This window comes from Thrips palmi, unplaced genomic scaffold, assembly GCF_012932325.1.
Source record: "Thrips palmi isolate BJ-2018 unplaced genomic scaffold, TpBJ-2018v1 HiC_scaffold_16, whole genome shotgun sequence".
Classification (NCBI taxonomy): domain Eukaryota; kingdom Metazoa; phylum Arthropoda; class Insecta; order Thysanoptera; family Thripidae; genus Thrips; species Thrips palmi.
In genome coordinates, this window is record NW_023144625.1 from 16,667,323 (window position 1) to 16,684,796 (window position 17,474).

The following is a 17,474-nucleotide window of genomic DNA, read 5'->3' on the forward strand; positions in this document are numbered from 1 at the left end:
GCAGTGTCGCAAAGCTCCGCGGCGAGCGGTGCGGATTAGCCCGCGCCGCGCCGAGGCGTCGACATCGCGGACGGCTGCGAGGGAAAACTGCAACAAAATTTCTGGGATGTGGAAGTTTTACTTATTTTTTCCAAAAGGAAAGCTGTAGTGACTTTCTTACTTGTCATGCCGAAAAAAACAACGCCACAATGCGCGTTCCTGTGTGGAAATGGGCCTCACAGACGCGGAGCCCTTATACAAGGGCATGTCTCCCATGTCTTCCTGGAGGCCGCCGCGCCCTGCGTCAACTTGGCGCGGCTACGCGTGGCTACGCGGGGCCACGCGACGCGGCGAGGCTGCCAGATGAAACACGGCCCCGACAGCCCCCCCGGGAGCCGGGAGCAGTACAAGCACAACGCGACCGCGGCGGCGCGGCGGCACGGCACACACGGGGCAGTACTCGGGGGCAGGTAGCTGCCGAACGCCAAGCCATCCATCTTCCCGGACAACGGAAGCAGCGGAAGCTATCCCTCGGCGGCCGGCGGGGCGTGGCGCCCGCGGGCTCTCCCTCCCTGGGGCTCTCCCCACCCGCCGGCCCCGCCGCGCTCGCCGCAGCGCCGAGGAATAGGGAAAAGATCATCGATAATCGCAACTTGAAATTAGTTGGCGCAAACAGGGGGCAGGGGGCTGCCTTCTGGACCACAGCAGCAGCGCGCCGGCGACGACGACGACGAGGACGTCTAACGACCGTCGATTCCACACCGCTACGCGAAAATACTTCCATTCGGGAAGACTCCTACGCGCAAATTACAGATCTGGAGAAGAGCTGGGTCGCAGGCGGCGACCCTGACCTACACACACACACACACGTACACCTACACTCACTCACACACACGGCAGCTGAAACGACAACGGCCCGCTCGCAGCAAGTGCGCGCCGGGCGATACGACGACGCGGCGGCGGCGCGCCCTGGCGGCAGTTTCCTTCACTGGTGCGGTCAGATTAGCGGTCCACAATGGCATCTTTAATGAGGATGAGGCACACTCCCAGTGTGTGCGCGCGTATGTCTGAGATAGTGTAGGCGCGCAGGGGGGGCACACTCCTCGCTCTAATATGAGCTCTAGATGTCTGCGCGCCAAGGAATAAAGGGGGAAATTGCTCGCGCGTGCGCATGTGCGTGCGTGTGTGTGTGGGAGGAGGGGAGGGGCAGGTAGTCCTCATTATTGTGCATTAAGACGAGCGGGGAGGGGGTAAGTGGCTCACATCACGGGCAGCAGATAACACGCCAAGAGCAGGTCGAGGAAGAGGAAGGCGGCGCGGAGGCGAAGCCACGCACAGCGACGCGGCGACGACGCGGCGACGCCGAGCCGAATGCGTTTGACGCGTCACACTGACAGGCCCCTCCCCCGCCTCGCCCAGTGCAGCGGGGACTACATCGAGTGTAGCAAGGGCGGGCCCCTAATGGTGGCGCGGGGACGCACTACACTGGCTTAGCCCCCGACGCGCCTTGCGCGCCGACAACGTGCCCGGACTACAGACTTTTCATCGCGTCGCCCAGATTTTCTGTTTAGCGCCAGAGCCCGTCGGAGGCGTGCGTGTGTGTGTGTAAGGGGGGGGGGCGCCAATTCGGGACACGGAGTGCGTCACGGCGGTGGTGGAGGTACGAAACCGCCTCGTGTGTGTGTGTGTGTATGGGTGTGTGTGTGTGTGTGTATGGGTGTGTGTGCGTGCAGCGCAACAACAGGCGACTTGGTTACGGAGACCCGATAGCCTGCCGCTCCCCTTTCCCCATCAGATAGCCATCGACATATCGTATCGGCGGAGCGGGCGGAGGCCGGTCTAATAGACTGCCCCTTCCCGCCGGCCTGGCTAGCCTGCCTCGCTCGACCGGGCTGGACAGGGCGGTGCCGAGGAATAATCAGCCGTCACACTGGAAGTCCTGGAGTTGAAACCACCGCAGGTCCGATCACCACCATGTGGCAGGGGAGAAGTGCGAACCAGCATACCTAGATAATCGAGCAATAGCCAGCCGCTTGAGAAGCTGCTGGAGAACCTCCTGCTGGAGAACCTCCCACTTCGGCCTCGAGGAGAACGAGTGGCTGGTGGCGCACGTCCCGGCGACACTTAATTACCAGGGTAATGGGAGCCACGCCGGGCCGCGCCAATCAGTATGCACGCCACTGCCCAGATTGCAGCACGATTATATTAACATAGCTCAGCCGGCCCGGTCCCAGGTTCGACTCCCGGCGGTGCAGCGCGCGGCAAAAAGGCGGTCCAGGGCGCGCGTGTGAATGAAGCCACATCGCCGGGAACAATTGACCATTGCAATTTTACCTGTTGAATAAATCTGCATGCCTCGTGCCACGCGGCGGCGGCGCGCGCGCACAGTGTGCCACACTCGTCGATAATTTGCTCTCACACCGGGTCAGCCCCACCGACAGGGTGGCCTTAGTTGTTTTCGCCGTTCTCACCCCCAAAAAAACGAGAAACACCGAACACCTCAGTGAGCCGGCCATAATCCCCTTTATTTATTTTTTATTCTTTCCCGCCGGAACAAATAAAGGTGGCGGCAGCAGCAGCAGGAGCAGAGGGAGCAGCAGTAGGAGGAGCAGCAGGAGTACCGGTGAAACGAAACCAGAAGTCATAGCAAAGGAAACGAAATCGAAGGGCGAGGGGCCGGCGAACAAACTCACTTTTGGTCCACACACACACACACACACACACACACACACACACACACACACACACACACACACACACACACACCAACTCTCCTCTTCATTGGAGGTGACCCTAATTGAAGCGGAACGAATAATGACTGCGGGCTTTTGATTGGCCCACGGCGGCCACGGCGCCCCAGGGGCGGCGCAGGCGGCGAGGTGAGAGGGGCGGCGAGGTCGGACCGACACCAGTGCGGCCAATTAGCACGGAAAAGCGAAACCATTCCATTTTTTATCATTTTTATTATTCAATCTCGATGTGTTTGTTTTAAGTCATATGCGCGGGCGAACGCAGGTGTAGGCCTATTGTAGCGAGATTCATTCAGGGAACCCAATAAACTCGTAGAAATTCTAGGAAATGAGAGGTACAAGAGAGAAATAATAGAAATTTTTTTTGAGCGAGCTTGTCCCCGTCAACGCTGCCGCTTCTTTATCAAGACGAGCCGTCGCATAGCGCGCGCAGCATCCCGAAAGCACCTTATCAGGCCGCGGCTCCACGTGTCGCAGTGGCACCGCCAGCACGCCGCCAGCACGCCGCCAGAGCGGTGGCAGTGTGTCAGTGCCCCGCCGCGCGCCATGCCGCCATGGTAGCCTTCGAGGCCAACAGCGTGCCCGTCGCGGGCGTGGGGCCGCCGGGGCCGCCCGGCCTGCCTGCGCTGGCGTCGCGCCTCGAGCTGCGGGTGCAGCGGCCCGTGTTCCAGCAGGAGGACATCAACCGCACCTTCGGCTACGGCAAGCAGCCCAAGGAGGGAGGCGGCAGGAGGTGGAGCGCCGCTGCCGCCAAGAGAGCCGTCCTGGCCAGAGTGCCGGCCCTGGGCTGGCTGTCGGCGTACGACTGGCGGGGGGACCTCCCCGGGGACCTGGTGGCGGGGGCCACGGTCGCCGTCATGCACGTGCCGCAGGTGGGCCTGGGGGGCCGGGGCGGGTAGGCCTCTGCAGTATTCACAGGGCGCCGCAGTCATGTCTCAGCCCTGCTGAGGCAAATCCTTCGAGATTTCCGCTTCCTTTTCGAGGCGGGCTGTACTCGTGTCGCTCCTTCCGGGTACAGTCCGCCGGCACCGCCTCCGGACAGAAACTGATCAATTTGGGATGATGATTCCCGAGCGATCGGTAGTAATCACTTGGGCTTCGACGCCAATGCCGTTCCGGGGAGGCACGCACTGAGACACCCGGAGACCAGACCAGCAGCGGTGCCATTGGCGCCCGTGGCTCAGTTGTCAGCACCAAGTGGCAACGGCAGTCGCCGGGTTCATAGACACGCCATTACCATTGCTCGAATGCTCGGGACCCAGAAATCTCGAGCGGCAGCTCAAGTCAGTTGCCGCATCGCCGCCGACAAGGGTTCGGGCGAGCCTCAGGCCTAGGCGCACTGTTGACTAGACCGCAGGCAGGATCCAAAACACAACAAGTAAAAAAGACGTCCAACGTTTGAGGTGGCCTTGCTGTGTCTCTCACTGTTCCACAGCCGCGCGCACTTCGGGCTGGCGCCTATCGAACCCTCGGTCGGACGTGCTCGGCATCACGTGGATCCACATGGCCTTCCATACAACACCGGCTGTACGGCTGCTGGTCACCTTGAGCACATCTCGGTCGGCACCTTCGCCGTCGTGTGCCTCATGACCGGGTCCGCGGTCGCCGACCACGCCGAGCTAAGGCATCTTGAGGTGAAGCTCACTTCATGTCTGTAGGCGAAACTCAAGGCAAATAACAGGTATCACGAACATTTAGTCAAAAATGCAACTCCAAAACTTGGTCATTTTTGAAACAACGTGATTTGCAGGTTGCCTCCGCTGTCTCCTTCATGGTGGGCTGCTACATGCTCGTCATGTCCTTCTTCAGGCTCGGCGCTCTGTCGAACCTCCTCTCGGACCCGCTCGTCTCTGGGTTCAGGTAGGTCCCATTTTTCGAACAAAACCAGGCCGTGTCCACGTGTCTCTTTCACTTGACTGCCAAGCCACCGGCAAAGCGCTCCAATGACATGGCGTGTTAGCACCGTAGTGCGGGTGCCGCGTTCCACGCCTTCACCTCGCAGCTCAAGGACGTCCTGGGCGTCAAGCTGCCGCGACGCCGCGGCGCCTTCAACGTGCCCCTCGCGTACTACGACCTGGCCCTGGCCGTGCCGCGCACCAACCTCAGCGCGCTGGCCGTGTCCGCGGTGGCCCTGGCCGTGCTGGCCGTCAACAACGAAGTCATCAAGGTAAAAGGCAGCGCGGAGACCAAGCCGCGGCGGTGCCAACGTATTATAACCCTGAAACTTTGCCGAACGCAGCCCTGGGCGTCGAAGCGCTGCTCCCTGCCGATCCCCATCGAGCTGGTGGTGGTGGTGGCGGCCAGTCTGGTGGGCGCGCACACCGACTTGTTCGCCGGCCTGCGGTCCATCGGCCCCATCCCCACCGGCATACAGGTGCCGAAGCTGCCGCCCCTGGAACTCCTGCCTCTGGTGAGTAAGCGCATCAAACATTCAACGACCCGGCCACCGGGGCCACCGGGGCCACCAGGACCACCCCGTCCGGGCTCTGGCCAATCCGGAGCCGCGGGACAACTCCCAGCCCCTCAGCCTGGCCCTGGCGTGGCTGGCCCTGGCCACCGGGCGTCGCCCCCTTTGAAAATCGCCTGCCATATTGCGCCAAAGTCTTCTCTCTCTCTCTCTCTCTCTCTCTCTCTCCTCTCTCTCTCTCTCTCTCTCTCTCTCTCTCTTTCTGCCCGTCTCATCCCGACACTCACAAAAAAGACGTAATCCAAAAAAAAAGTGACGCATCATATTTCTCGTTTGGCAAACTTCACCCCCTGCTGACAGCGACACCGAGGCGAAACATTTTCCCCTCCTTCCAGTGTGACTCCCGTGCTGATACTATTATGCATAGCGGAAAACGACCTTTTCGTTTCCTTTCGCTCGCCGCGCCGCGCGGTGATATTAGCAAACAAAATGTCGCTCTTCGCACCTCATCTCCCGGCCGCGCCGAACAGGCTGCGTAAGTAATGAGCTCCAGCAACACGAGTCCTTCGATTCATTAGATTCGGCGGCACGCGACTTTCTCTCTTCTTTCCCTTCCCCTCCTTCCTGCCCGTCCGTCCGTCTTCCTGGCCTTTCAAGTGTTTCCGGCGCGGTCCTGGGGCCGCCAAGGCAACGCCAAGGCCCTGGGGCCGCCAAAGGGACCGTCCCGCGGGACGACGGCCGAGTGGGCACCTGGGCACTGCCAGGGCACTGCCAGGGCACTGCCAGCCGCGAGTACAAAAGGCCCGAAAGGGCCCGAACGGGTCGCCTGCCATGATGTTGCCGATCCGGATCCGAGGCTCGCCGCGGCTCCAAGACGCGCAACTTATTATTGCAAAGGGCGTCAAAGAGGTGACCGGGCGCCCCCGGGGAGGGGCTGCCAGCCAGCCAGCCCACCCGGCTCTACCTGAGTTGCTAATTTCGCGGTTCAAAGGACGAACTACTGGCAACTCAATTTCCAATCCCCTCTTTGGCCGGTGCCGTCTCGCCAGCGAGCGCCGATCGGCTGGCGGCACAATAGCCGACGGCCTCACGGCCCGGCGGGCTGACGCGCAGAAGACCGGTGGAGGCGGACAAAATTCTAGACGAGTTTTGAGCGCCAGAATCGCTAATCATGACTGGAACCGACCGTGAGACCCCACCGATGGATTCCTCGTTCGGAGATCAATCGTTTGGTGGGGTCACATTGTTCGGTTCAAGTACCATTTAGCGACTCTAGAGCCTGTCTCCGGGCCTGTCTCCATCGGTCCTCTGGCCCACTGTGGGACGGTGTCTGCTTCCAGGTGGCGCTGGACGCGCTGACGGTGGCCGTGGTGGCCTACGTGATCGCCATGTCGCTGGCGTTGCTCTTCGCGTCCCGCGAGCGCTACGAGGTGGACGCCAACCAGGAGCTGGCGGCCCTGGGCGCGGCTTCGCTCTTCGGCTCGCTCTTCTCCTGCATCCCCGTGACGGCCAGCCCGTCGCGGTCCTCGCTGCAGCTCTCGGTGCGGCCCCAGCCCGTCGTGGCCGCGCGCCGCCGCTGGCTCGTCTCCTAAAGCGTTTCTTTCAAATTGGCAAGGTCGGCGGCCGGACGCAGCTCGCGTCCATCGTGTCCTGCGCGGGGCTGCTCGTCGTGCTGCTGTGGGCCGGGCCCTTCTTCGAGCCCATGCCGCGCTGCGTGCTGGCCAGCATCATCCTGGTCGCCCTCAAGCCCATGCTGGTGCAGGTGAGCCGGAACGCCCCGCACGCCCCGCACGCCCCTCCACGCCCCGCCATCGCCCAGCCCTAACGCCCTGCCTCTGCCCCCAGTGGGGCGACGTGGTCAAGTTCTGGCGGCTGTCCCGCGTGGACGGCGCCCTGTGGCTGCTCACGTTCCTGGTGGCCGTGCTCGTGGACCTGGACATGGCGCTGGCGGCCGGCGGGGCCAGCTCCGTCGTCATCCTGCTGCTGCAGAGCGCCACGCCGTACACGTGCACGCTGCAGCCGCTGCCCGGCACCGACATCTACGTGGACACGCGGCGCTACGCCAACACCGTGGCCCTCAAGGGCGTGCAGGTACAGTGTAGGCCATGACTCAGGCGGAGCGCGGCCGATGACACCTCCGACACTGTAATAAAGGTCCGGCGTATCGGTAGCCGATAAATTGGGAGCAGGCGGTGCCGAATGATAAGTGGAGCCGCGAAACACACTGCACAGCAAGCTACAGCAAGCTACCCGGCCAGTGCCTTTGTTGCCGACTGTCCCGTGCTCGGTTCGCTCGCCGCGCCCGGCGCGCTCGCTTTGCCGCGCGCAATAAATACGTGGGCTCGTTCCGCTCCGCTCGGGCGCGCTCGCGTCTCCCTTTGGCAAGCAGTCATGTGGGCGAGTCGTCCCTGCCGCAGTAAAACTTGGGTAATGTAAACCCAGCGCTGCAGCGCCGCAGATTGCAGCGCGCTGAGCCGCTGTGCAGCGACATGTAAAACAACAGCGAAAAGACTCGAAAAAAACGCGAATAAAACTACTAGCAGTAATGATGGTACCATCTTGCAGCCGCCCCTCAGCGGCGCTTTGTCTGCCTTGGCCTCTAGGGCGGCGGCGTGGCCAAAAACAACTCGAGACAATCAGTGTACGTCTAGTAGGCGATCAGTGAAATAATCAGCACAATCCGACATAATAACTATCATACTTTTGATATTCAATCACTTTTTGACCAACTTTGTGAAGCTACTGCGCCCAAACTAGCTGCGGTCAAAGCCTTCCCCAAGAGGGGTAGACTCTTTTAGGGTCTTAAGAATACTGGGGCGTTGAGGGAGGCCTTTGACCGCAGCTAGATTGGACGCAGTGGCCACCCAAAGTAAGCAAAAATGGCTACTTTCGGAGATTCAATCACTTTATGACCATTTTTGCGAGGCTACTGCTCCCAAACTAGCTGCGGTCAAAGCATTCCCGACGCAGGGCCGACTTTTGCTGGGTCTTAAGAATACTGGGGCGTTGAGGGAGGCCTTTGACCGCAGCTAGATTGGACGCAGTAGCCACCCAAAGTAAGCAAAAATGGCTACTTTCGGAGATTCAATCACTTTATGACCATTTTTGCGAGGCTACTGCTCCCAAACTAGCTGCGGTCAAAGCCTTCCCGAGGCAGGGCAGACTTTTGCAGGGTCTTAAGAATACTGGGGCGTTGAGGGAGGCCTCTGACCGCAGCTACATTGGACGCAGCGGCTCTCCAAAGTAGGCCCACTGTCGAAGATGGTATTCAGTTTTAATAGATCATCAATGTTTTCAACATGAACTTACTAGCTTTCTTGTGCTTTGCCTTCAGATTTTGCAGTTTTGCGGAGTCCTGAACTTCGCGTCGCAGGGCCACCTGAAGGCGGCGGTGCGGCGCCTGGTGCCGGCCTCGGACAGCACGACGCTGCACGTCGTCCTGGACGTGGCCGCCGTCACCAGGATCGACCCCTCGGGCGCGGCGGCGCTGCGCGCGGTGCACCAGGACCTGGCGGTGCGCGGCGTGGCGCTGCTGGTGGCGGGCGCCAACACGCGCGTGCACGCCGCCCTGCGCCGCTGCTGCGGCACCCTGGACGCCGTCACCCTGCTCGTGTTCCCCACCACGCACGACGCCGTCGTGTACGCCGAGTGCGTGGCTTATTAAAGCGCTGGTTTTCCGAGGCTCGTTTTCTTCCCACGTCCATTTTCAAAACACAGTGCCCTGGTCGCCGCTTCAGGAAGCGAGCTGAGTTACCTCTTTCGCCCGTTTCGACATTTTTACAGCGACTCTGTGCCGCCTTGCGGAGCGGTACTCGGCAATAAGAGAGAGCTCCCGCTTCTCAATTAAATTTTAAGCGACGGTCGCGGCGTTCTCTGCGACGTGGCTCGGCTCCGCCCGGCTCCAACTCGCTCTGCTTGGCCTCGGCAGGGTGTGCTGGGTCGCAGTGCTGCTGCAGCCCGCCGGGGGGATTCGACTTGACGGGGCTTTTGACCTGCACGGATATCGGCGCGCTGCTAAAACTTGATGGCGGCCGTGGCGGCCCGCTGGCCACGCCCTGCAGGGACTTCGGGACCTTCAACCCCATCGCGGCAGCATTGCCCTGCAGCACAAACAAGTCCACCAGGCAGCAACAAACGCCCGGCTGCAACCGCCGGCACAAGGTCTCCTTTTTGAGTGTTCGTCGGATCGTTGACACCGCAGCCACGCTCCCGGAGGAGGCCAAGAGGTGCCGCATTGTCCCTTTGGTTGTCAGGGCTGCCAGGCTAGCGAAGCGCGGAGGCGCCGCCAGGCTAGCGAAGCGCGGAGGCGCCGCCAAGGAGGCCAGCTTCGTGGCCAAACCAGCAGAACCAATCACTCAGCCAGGAGGAGCACGCCCTAATAACACACAAATCGTACGGAAAAGTTCTGCAACCGATTTCCAAGCATTGCAGGATAAAACCGAACTGAGTAACCCTTTCCCCTCCCGAAAAAAAATCTTCGAATCTCTGACTCCAGCCTGACCGCGGCGGCGCCACGTCCGGTCCTCGCAAGGCCGCGAGGAAAAGTGGCCAAACTGGAGCAAGTCCGCCGTCCGGGGCGGGGCATGGCGGGGCTTGGCGGGGCGGGGCGTAATGTCTGCGAGTGTCGCATGATTTAGGCCGGTCAGCCAACTTGGAGAAAGGACTTGTAACTTCCCTGATGCATAGGGGGTCGGGTCCGGCTGACCCCTGTTCCCGTCCCTCGTTTCGGGAGGAAGCGCGAAAGCAGCGAAAGCAAGCGAAAGGCTGCGCGGCCCTATTATTTCTCCCTCCCTTTCGTTCTAAAAACGCGCCGCCCACTTTCTGTTCCCCTTCTTTTTTTCTCTCCACCGGAACATCTGCCGTGACAAATGTTGTCCAGGACTCGCGAGGACAAACTTTAGTCGCAAAACGAATTTATGAACACGGCCGCGCCTGTCCCGGCCGACGCGAGGCCCGTCGGGCCCGACACTCGGTTCGGCATAGGGCTCATAAAGGGCTCGGTCGTGTCAGTTTTGTTCCCACAGATGACTGATGAACGTGGCGGGCAAAGTTTGAAACGGCCGCGCGCCGCACCGCACCGCGCCCTCCGCGACATCCGGAGTGGCAAGTGGCGGTACACGCCGAGAGGTGTCTGGATTTGAATGGCGCGCCGGGGAAAAACAACCAAAAGAACCGTAAAACGAAACAACGGGCCGCGCACTTGGCACTTTGGCACGCCGTTCACCCCGCCGAAAATGACTCGCGGTGTGGGAGAAGAGCCCGGTCTGGGGCCCCGCGGCCCCAATAACGCGCAGGGGAGAGACTTCCATGTATCAGCGTCGCGCTAACCCACTCCGCCAAGTAATTGATGGTGTGTTGAGCAATCTGCGGCTTTTGGGGCTGCCAGACTCCCAGGGCCGAGGCCAGGGCCCCGCCGAGGGCCCCGCCGAGGGCCCCGCCGAGGGCCCCGCCGAGGGGGCAGCCCGGCCGTATCGAATTTAGCCCCCGGCCACGGCGTGTCCTGCGGGGGCCGCGTGGAGGAGTTGGCGCTCGTGGGGGTCAGCGAGTTGGGCAAATATTGCACACCATCCCGGCCACGCCATCGGCCACGCCGCCGAGGCCCGGCCGAAGGTCTCGGACGGCGTCCCGGGGGAGCCCCCGCCTGCCTGTGGTCTGGCCGCGTTCGCCCCTCACTCGCCAATCTCTTCCAAATCTCGAGACGAGGCACGCCATTATTAGCAGATTCCGGACAAGAAATTGCTGTTGGAATCGCGCTGCCTCTATGCGGCCTCCGGGGCCCGCGAGGCGCTGGCCGGCCGGCAAGACGATAACTAGGGGTCGGTAAACTGGGGGCCGCGGTTGGACTCCAGCCTTATCGGCCGGGGGGCAGTCAGCGGCACAATGGACAGGCCGGCCTGGAGCCTGGAATGTGGTTGATGGGCCCGTCAGGCCCGACAGGCCCGGCAGGTGTCGATTAGGGGCTCGCCATCTGTTGCCATGACGACGCAGTGGCGTAGTGGCCTCCTCGATTGAGATGCCGGCCTGGGTGGCGAGGCAGTGGCGAGGCAGTGGCGTGCCTGCGTGCCCGTGATAAGGACCCATAACCCGGAGGCCGGCGCGTGCCGACAGCGGAACACAAGCCAGTGACAGCAATTTCGAACTGTTTCCCTCCAACAGAGCGTAACGATGGATTCCCTGTTCGCATAGAGCATGCCGACACCACCCTCATGTTCGATTCAGGATTCGAGGACGCCAATCTGTCAACGTGGACGAAGTCATGTTGGGAGAGTGGACTCCCCGTTCGAAGTGCAGTCTATCGGTACCCCCACGCGCTCGATTCGAGACACGTTTGTGGAGCGCAGAGCCCGAAACGCGTGCCCTGACTCGCGGGCCGAAGTTGGCGGCGCCTGGAACTGGCCCACTGTGCGGCGGTGGCGGCAGTCCGGCAGTCGCCGGGATATATACGGCGGGAATCTCTCCCGAGGAGCGAAGCCGGCGGAGCGCTGATCGAGACAACGGCCGCGGAGGATGAACGGCCGGGCCTTGGAGAGGCCGCGCCTTAGAGAGGTGAGGAGAGATAGCGAGACAAAGAGGCCCCCGAGAAGTCCAAAAGTTTTGATGTTTGCAGCAGACTTTCTGAATTGCGTGTTTCCGCGCTGCGCCTTCTTACGGCCAGGTGGTGCTAAAAGCTTATCCCGGCGGTACAACCACATCCCGCGGGCCGCGGGGGGGAAACTCCATTCTCGTCATGACGTTGATGATTATTATTTCGGCCGAGCGGCTGGCGCGGCCGGCAATCGAGTTAGCCGAGCGCGTCGTTCCGTTCCGTTGGCGGAGGGCAGCGCAGCGCCATCGACTCGCTTCAAAGAGTCTCTCCCTTCCAGGGCGCACGCGCAGCGCGCAGCGGCCTGACGCACGACAAGTACGTAACGGCCAAGCACTCGCCGCGCGTGACGTCGCTGCAGAGGCGGGAAGGGGATCCCTGAGGCGTCCTCCGGGAGCGGGGCGGGGCGGGGCGGGGTGGACTGGGTGGGTGGGCTTCCTGGATAGGGTCAGTGAACGCGCGGGCCGGGATGTACCAACTACCGCCGACACAGACTGCTTGCTCTCGACAAAGTGCAAAGTGGAAGCAGTTCGAGCACGAACCTTCCTCCACGCCACGAGCGAGTCGGACTACAACCATGCACCAACTTCAGGTCCGGAACGGACAAAAACAAGAGGAACAAAAGGGACAACCTGGCCCATCGCGAGGAGTCCGAAACGCCACGCCGGAGAACGGAGGGTGGCACTGGAAGGACAACGCGAAAAACAAATTTTGTCATCAACCTTGTTTGAGGCTGAATTCGATACGATTCGATCGAAAATCTGGAACCCACGACCAAATGCCGGCAGCCGGCAGCCACGACCAAACATTTGCAGAACTTAACCTAGGGTCAGTCTGATCGAACAGAATTGATCACCTCAACAAAGTACTTTTTTCTCGTGATGAGCCTGTGATGTGACGTGACTGCGGCGCAGTGCTGGCGTGTGCACACTGTGCACGCAGGCCGGCCCGGCACGCAGGGCACGCAGGGCTCAAAGGGAGCCCTGTTTGCAGTCCCGATGCGCTTCATGCAGTCCAGTGGGCCCGAGAGCATCGGTTGCATCGACGCCCTACCAAAGCCCTTTGCACTCCCAGACTGGGAAAGCCGACCGCGAGTCCTGTGTGCGTCTGTGTGTGTGTCTGTGTGTGTCCGTCTGTGTGTGTGCGCGCGTGTATTTAAGAGGATACCCGATGGCGTGAGTGGTCCGAGAATCGAGTGGCAGCAGCCACAACAGGAAAACGTGAATCTCCAGACCGTTTAATGTTTGATGACGGGGTTGCGGCGGCTTGCGCGGTTATGACGGCCAAGCACGGCGAAAGCACAGCGACGAACAATGCAAAAACACGAAACTGCCACCCGGGGTGCCGAACCCTCCTTACATTTGGGTCATAAAATTGATGAGAAAATCTAGAGCGCGGAGGGAAAAAAGAAGAGGGGGGGGGGGGAATAAAAAGTGCGGGGTGATACGGTGGCGGTACGACGCACTGCCGGGGACGCGCCGGGGTGGCCGCGACGCGGCGACGCCCTACCGACGCCCTGCCGACGCCCTGCCGACGCCCTGCCGACGCCCTGCCGTAGTAAACACTGTCATTTTTCATGTCGGTGTGGCCGTGGCACCAGCGCCGCCTCATCCACGGCAAAACGAGAGGTGTTGTCATCGGCCGCCACGCCCTGCCACGCCCCGTCATGCTTCAGCGCACTGACTTTGCCCCCATCAAGTCCCCCCCCCCCCTTTTTGCAGGGCACGACAGCGTTATTTCCCCCCTCACACCCGTTTTCGTTTTCGTCTTGGTCGCGCCCGCCCGCGCCAGGCGCCGCGGAGGTAGGCAACCCATCTCTGCCGCCCGCCATCCTGCTCGAGGTGTAGCTCGCAAAGCCACGACCAGATAAGGAGAAAAAGTTGCCGACCTTTATCAGATGTTAAGGTGGGCGATGGAGGAGGGCGGCGCCGGGCGAAGTCTCCGGTATTGCAATAGCTTGTCAGAAAATTAATGGCACACTCTGGAGGTGCTCTTTGGCCTAATGCACGGCCCTGTCTGCCCCTTCCCCCCTGCTGGGCCGCCCCCGCCACCAACCCCCACCCCGCGCATGCAACCCCCGACTCAAACCAACCCCACCACAGTGGGCCTGTCTCAAGGGGCGGCGGGGAGACGCGAACCCGAGCCGGGCTGCACGCCGAAAAACGACACCCTAACTTGGCGCCCATTCATCGTCCGAGGCGAGGGCCCCGCGGCCAATCAGGGCGTCACGCCGCGAGAGAGAGAGAGAGAGAGAGAGAGAGAGAGAGAGAGAGAGAGAGAGAGAGAGAGAGAGAGAGAGAGAGAGAGAGAGCGTGTGAGCGGCTGGGTGGTGGGCTGCACAAGGTTCGCCGTGGAAACGGCGTGCAGCGAGGAGCAGGCACTGCCAGCAGCAACACCGGGCCCCGCTAGGCCCCCTTAATTAGTGGCGGCATTCTCGCGCGAGGCCGTCCTCCCGAGCGTGGCGTGGCGGGGCGGGGCGTGGCGGGGGGGGGGGGTGCATTTGCTCGCCGGACTACTAGGAAGCAAGAGCCGCCTCGCGCGCTACTGCAATTACCACCACGGGCCTCTGGACAAAAATAATCACACACCCACACACACTCACGCACACACGCCGCGCAGACTAATCTTGAAATGTTGGCGGATCCTCTTTACCGTCCGCTCGCTGAATTCCTATCCCGACCTACCCACAGTGCAGCGGAAACGCCGTGTCGGCCCCGCGGCCCCGCGGTCAGCTCTCGCGCCGCCGCGTCGCCCCGACGCACCGACACACACCCGCGCTGTTTCTAAGGTCCGCGTGTGACACCGGCCCAAGAGTTATAGCCTCACCTCGGCTGTGTGAGAAATCGCGACCGCAGCACCCATTCCCGTCTCTCTCTCTCTCTCTCTCTCTCTCTCTCTCTCTCTCTCTCTCTCTCTCTCTCTCTCTCTCTCTCTCTCTCTCCCGGTCCAGGGGGCGCTCGTGTCGCCTGGGAGCGGCCGGGCCGGGGAGTGGGTCAGTTTGCTGTGGATTCGTCTGTGTGCGTGTGTGTGCGCGTGTCAGTGTACGCGGGTTGGCCATGTAGGCCCCTCCGGGACCCGGCTGCCCTGCCGTTACCTTGCACTGCAATTTTCGAAGACGGCCACCGGCCTGCCTTGACTCTCCCCGACGCACCTGTAAAAGGAACGAACCAGTTCAGTAAAAGACCTAAAAGCAAACGCGTTGAGTTGGCAGTGCAGCGCCTCAGTGCCTCGCTCCCCCGAGGTCTAGTAAACTCGTGCCCCCTTGCCCACCCGTCTCCGGGAACGTAGCGTAGAGGATATTATTTCAGAGGCGACCTCGCCGAAAGGGACCTCCATCATTTCCTTTTCTCTTTAACGGACGGAGCAAAAGAGAAAGGAACGCAAAAAAAACTGGCGAGGGACGCGGCGCGCACGAGATGGACAGAGATAGACAGTCTTCATTCTCTTTGCCTCCACATTGCCTTCGCCTTCGCCACTCGGGAGATAATTGCGAGCGGGCAACCGATTCGCAGCGACGCCGAGGAGGTCCGCGCGGTGCCGCGGTACGCGTTGCACAGTGGGCCAGAAGACCGGTGGAGGCGGCCTAAATTTCAGACGCGTTTTCAGCTCCAGAGACGCTAAATGGGACTCGAACCCAACGTGTGACCCCACCAATGGATTGCTCTCCGAACGAGGAATCTAATGATGGGGTCACATGCTCGGTTCGAGTCCTGTTTAGCGACTGTGGCGCTCAAACTGCGTCTAGAGTTTTGGCCGCCTCCACCGGTCTTCTGGCCCACTGTGCGTTGCCGTCCGCCGTCCGCCCGGACAGGGAGAATTAGGACGCGGCGAGGGCGCGACACCGTGCGGAGAGCCCGGCAACCGGAGCTCGCCCTCGCCTCGCCCCGCCCCGCCCGTGTGCTGTTCTAAGTGAAAGCAAACACTCCAGTGGCGGTAACGTGTCGCTGTGATAAGCGCTACCCCGGCCTGGCTGGCCTGCCTGGCAAGGCACTCAGCGGCCCCTTCGACGGCGAGCACCGAGGTCACCGCCGACGGGGAGGTCGTTGCCGCCGGCCGGATGCAAGCGGTGCAGGCCATCGAGGAGGTGGCCAAGTCCAGCACCCCGTTGCCCGTTAGCCCGACCGCAGCGCGCTCACCGCAGAGTGGGGGCCGCGTCAGGAAGCTCATTCCGAACAAGCTTTCGTCGCTCTGTCTCTCTCGCACTCATGGGCGCGACTCATGAGCCCTCGTGATACGAATGCGTACAAACTGTGAAACGTACCTACACTCTTAAAACATAAACACGAGTAGGGTGCGAGAGAGACAGAGAAACACGGTTCGGGCTGCAGGGTGGCGGCGTGGCCGGGCATGGCATGGCCGGGCATGGCGGCACCGCAGCTGGTCGGGCCGCGGGGCCGCGGGCGGTACCGCGTAGTGCGTACCGGGAACTGGATCACGCGGCACGCCATTTACGTAATGAAGCACGTGCACCGCTCTGTCTCTCTCGCACCCCCGAGGCACGCCGGCACGCCGCGCGAGAGCGAGGGAGACGGACGCACCGTTCAGCCCGAGGGCGTCTCTTTTGCTTATTAATATCTGTGGCCATCCGTCATGAGGCTGCGGGGCTGCGGGCGCGGAGGCCGCCGCCCTGTCCGCCTCCGCGGAGTGCGTCCTGCTCCTTGGCGCCGGCAACGCCGAGCCGGTCGAGTGGACACTCGCGCGATGAATCAGCCTGGCCGATACGGCACACTGGACGCACTGGACGCAGAACGCCCACTGTTTGACCGCCTTGACCTTTTTGGTCGAACTTTCGTCTCGCTGCCGCCGCCCTGCTGCTGCCGCGCTGCTTCTCATCAGGGAGAGAGGGACGGCCGCGGAAATGGCGGCGAGGGGAGGGGGGGGGCGGCGGCGGAAGTAGTGGTATTGTTATTTCCCCAGCCACCGCCTGCTGCTGCGCTCTCTCTCTCTCTCCCTCTCGCTCGCTCGCTCGGTTGCACTGCGCCTTATTAACCAAACGACCGACAGAGGGTCTTTTTCTCCTACTTGTTCGCAGCAACAGCATGTGGCGCTCAACCCTCGGTCCTTCGGCCCGGCCGGCCGGACGAACGGACGCCCCGCCGGAGCGGCAGCCAATGGGAAGGCGGCGGCCGGCCGGGTGTACCCAGGTGAAGGGAGGTGGCCGCCGAGATCGACGCCAAGGTGCCGGGGGCGGGGCCGGCGGGGGCGCGTCCCCCACCGAAATCAATGCCATAACGGTCACAGTTATCTCAATTGCTAAGTAAAGTACGGCGTGGCCCTCCGTTTTTATCGGCGCCATAATTCCTGGGTAATTGACACTCGTTCGTCCCTTGGCCGGGTCGCGTGGGGGCCGCGCCGGGACCGGGGCGCCGACTTGCGGCCTGCATGCCCCCGCGGGGCCCCGCGCCCCAATCGGCGCGCAGGGGCACTGCAGGGCCGGTAAAGCCCGCCAGGATGTACGGCCAAACGCACCCTGCCCCTCTGCCAGCTCCAAAAAGGGACGGCGCTCTTGTTTTGGATGGCGCTGCGCCGCGCGGCCGGGCTGGGGGTGGCGGTGTGGGGGCGGCGGGGGCGGCGGGGGCGGCGCCCGCATTCAGGGCAACAGCCTCCTTTCCAAAGAGACGCAGCCAGGCAGCCAGCTCAGCGCTTGCAGCTCACGGGGCGGCAAAAGCAACAGCCCTCATTTCCGAATAGTATTCAGTGCAGCGCTATCTCGCCACGTCCCCCCCCCCCAACCCTCTCTCTCCCTCGCACTGCG

General features: G+C 62.1%; 1 protein-coding gene across 1 annotated transcript; it reads left to right on the plus strand.

Moving 5' to 3' along the window:
* Positions 1 to 3,283: 3,283 nt before the first annotated feature.
* On the plus strand, positions 3,284 to 10,168 carry LOC117643048 (solute carrier family 26 member 10-like). Its single transcript, XM_034381686.1, has 9 exons — positions 3,284 to 3,601; positions 4,480 to 4,589; positions 4,698 to 4,896; positions 4,969 to 5,139; positions 6,477 to 6,677; positions 6,752 to 6,898; positions 6,982 to 7,227; positions 8,471 to 8,612; positions 10,161 to 10,168. Exons 1-9 carry the CDS (start codon positions 3,284 to 3,286, stop codon positions 10,166 to 10,168), a joined length of 1,542 nt encoding a protein of 513 aa, XP_034237577.1.
* Positions 10,169 to 17,474: the final 7,306 nt, after the last annotated feature.

Bases quoted from the DNA above. Each gene is read 5' to 3' on its own strand.
- LOC117643048 (XM_034381686.1), top strand. From the start codon at position 3,284: ATGGTAGCCTTCGAGGCCAACAGCGTGCCCGTCGCGGGCGTGGGGCCG. The intron at 6,678-6,751 runs GTGCGGCCCCAG...CAAATTGGCAAG, and splicing joins GGTCCTCGCTGCAGCTCTCG to GTCGGCGGCCGGACGCAGCT. The intron at 7,228-8,470 runs GTACAGTGTAGG...CTTTGCCTTCAG, and splicing joins TGGCCCTCAAGGGCGTGCAG to ATTTTGCAGTTTTGCGGAGT.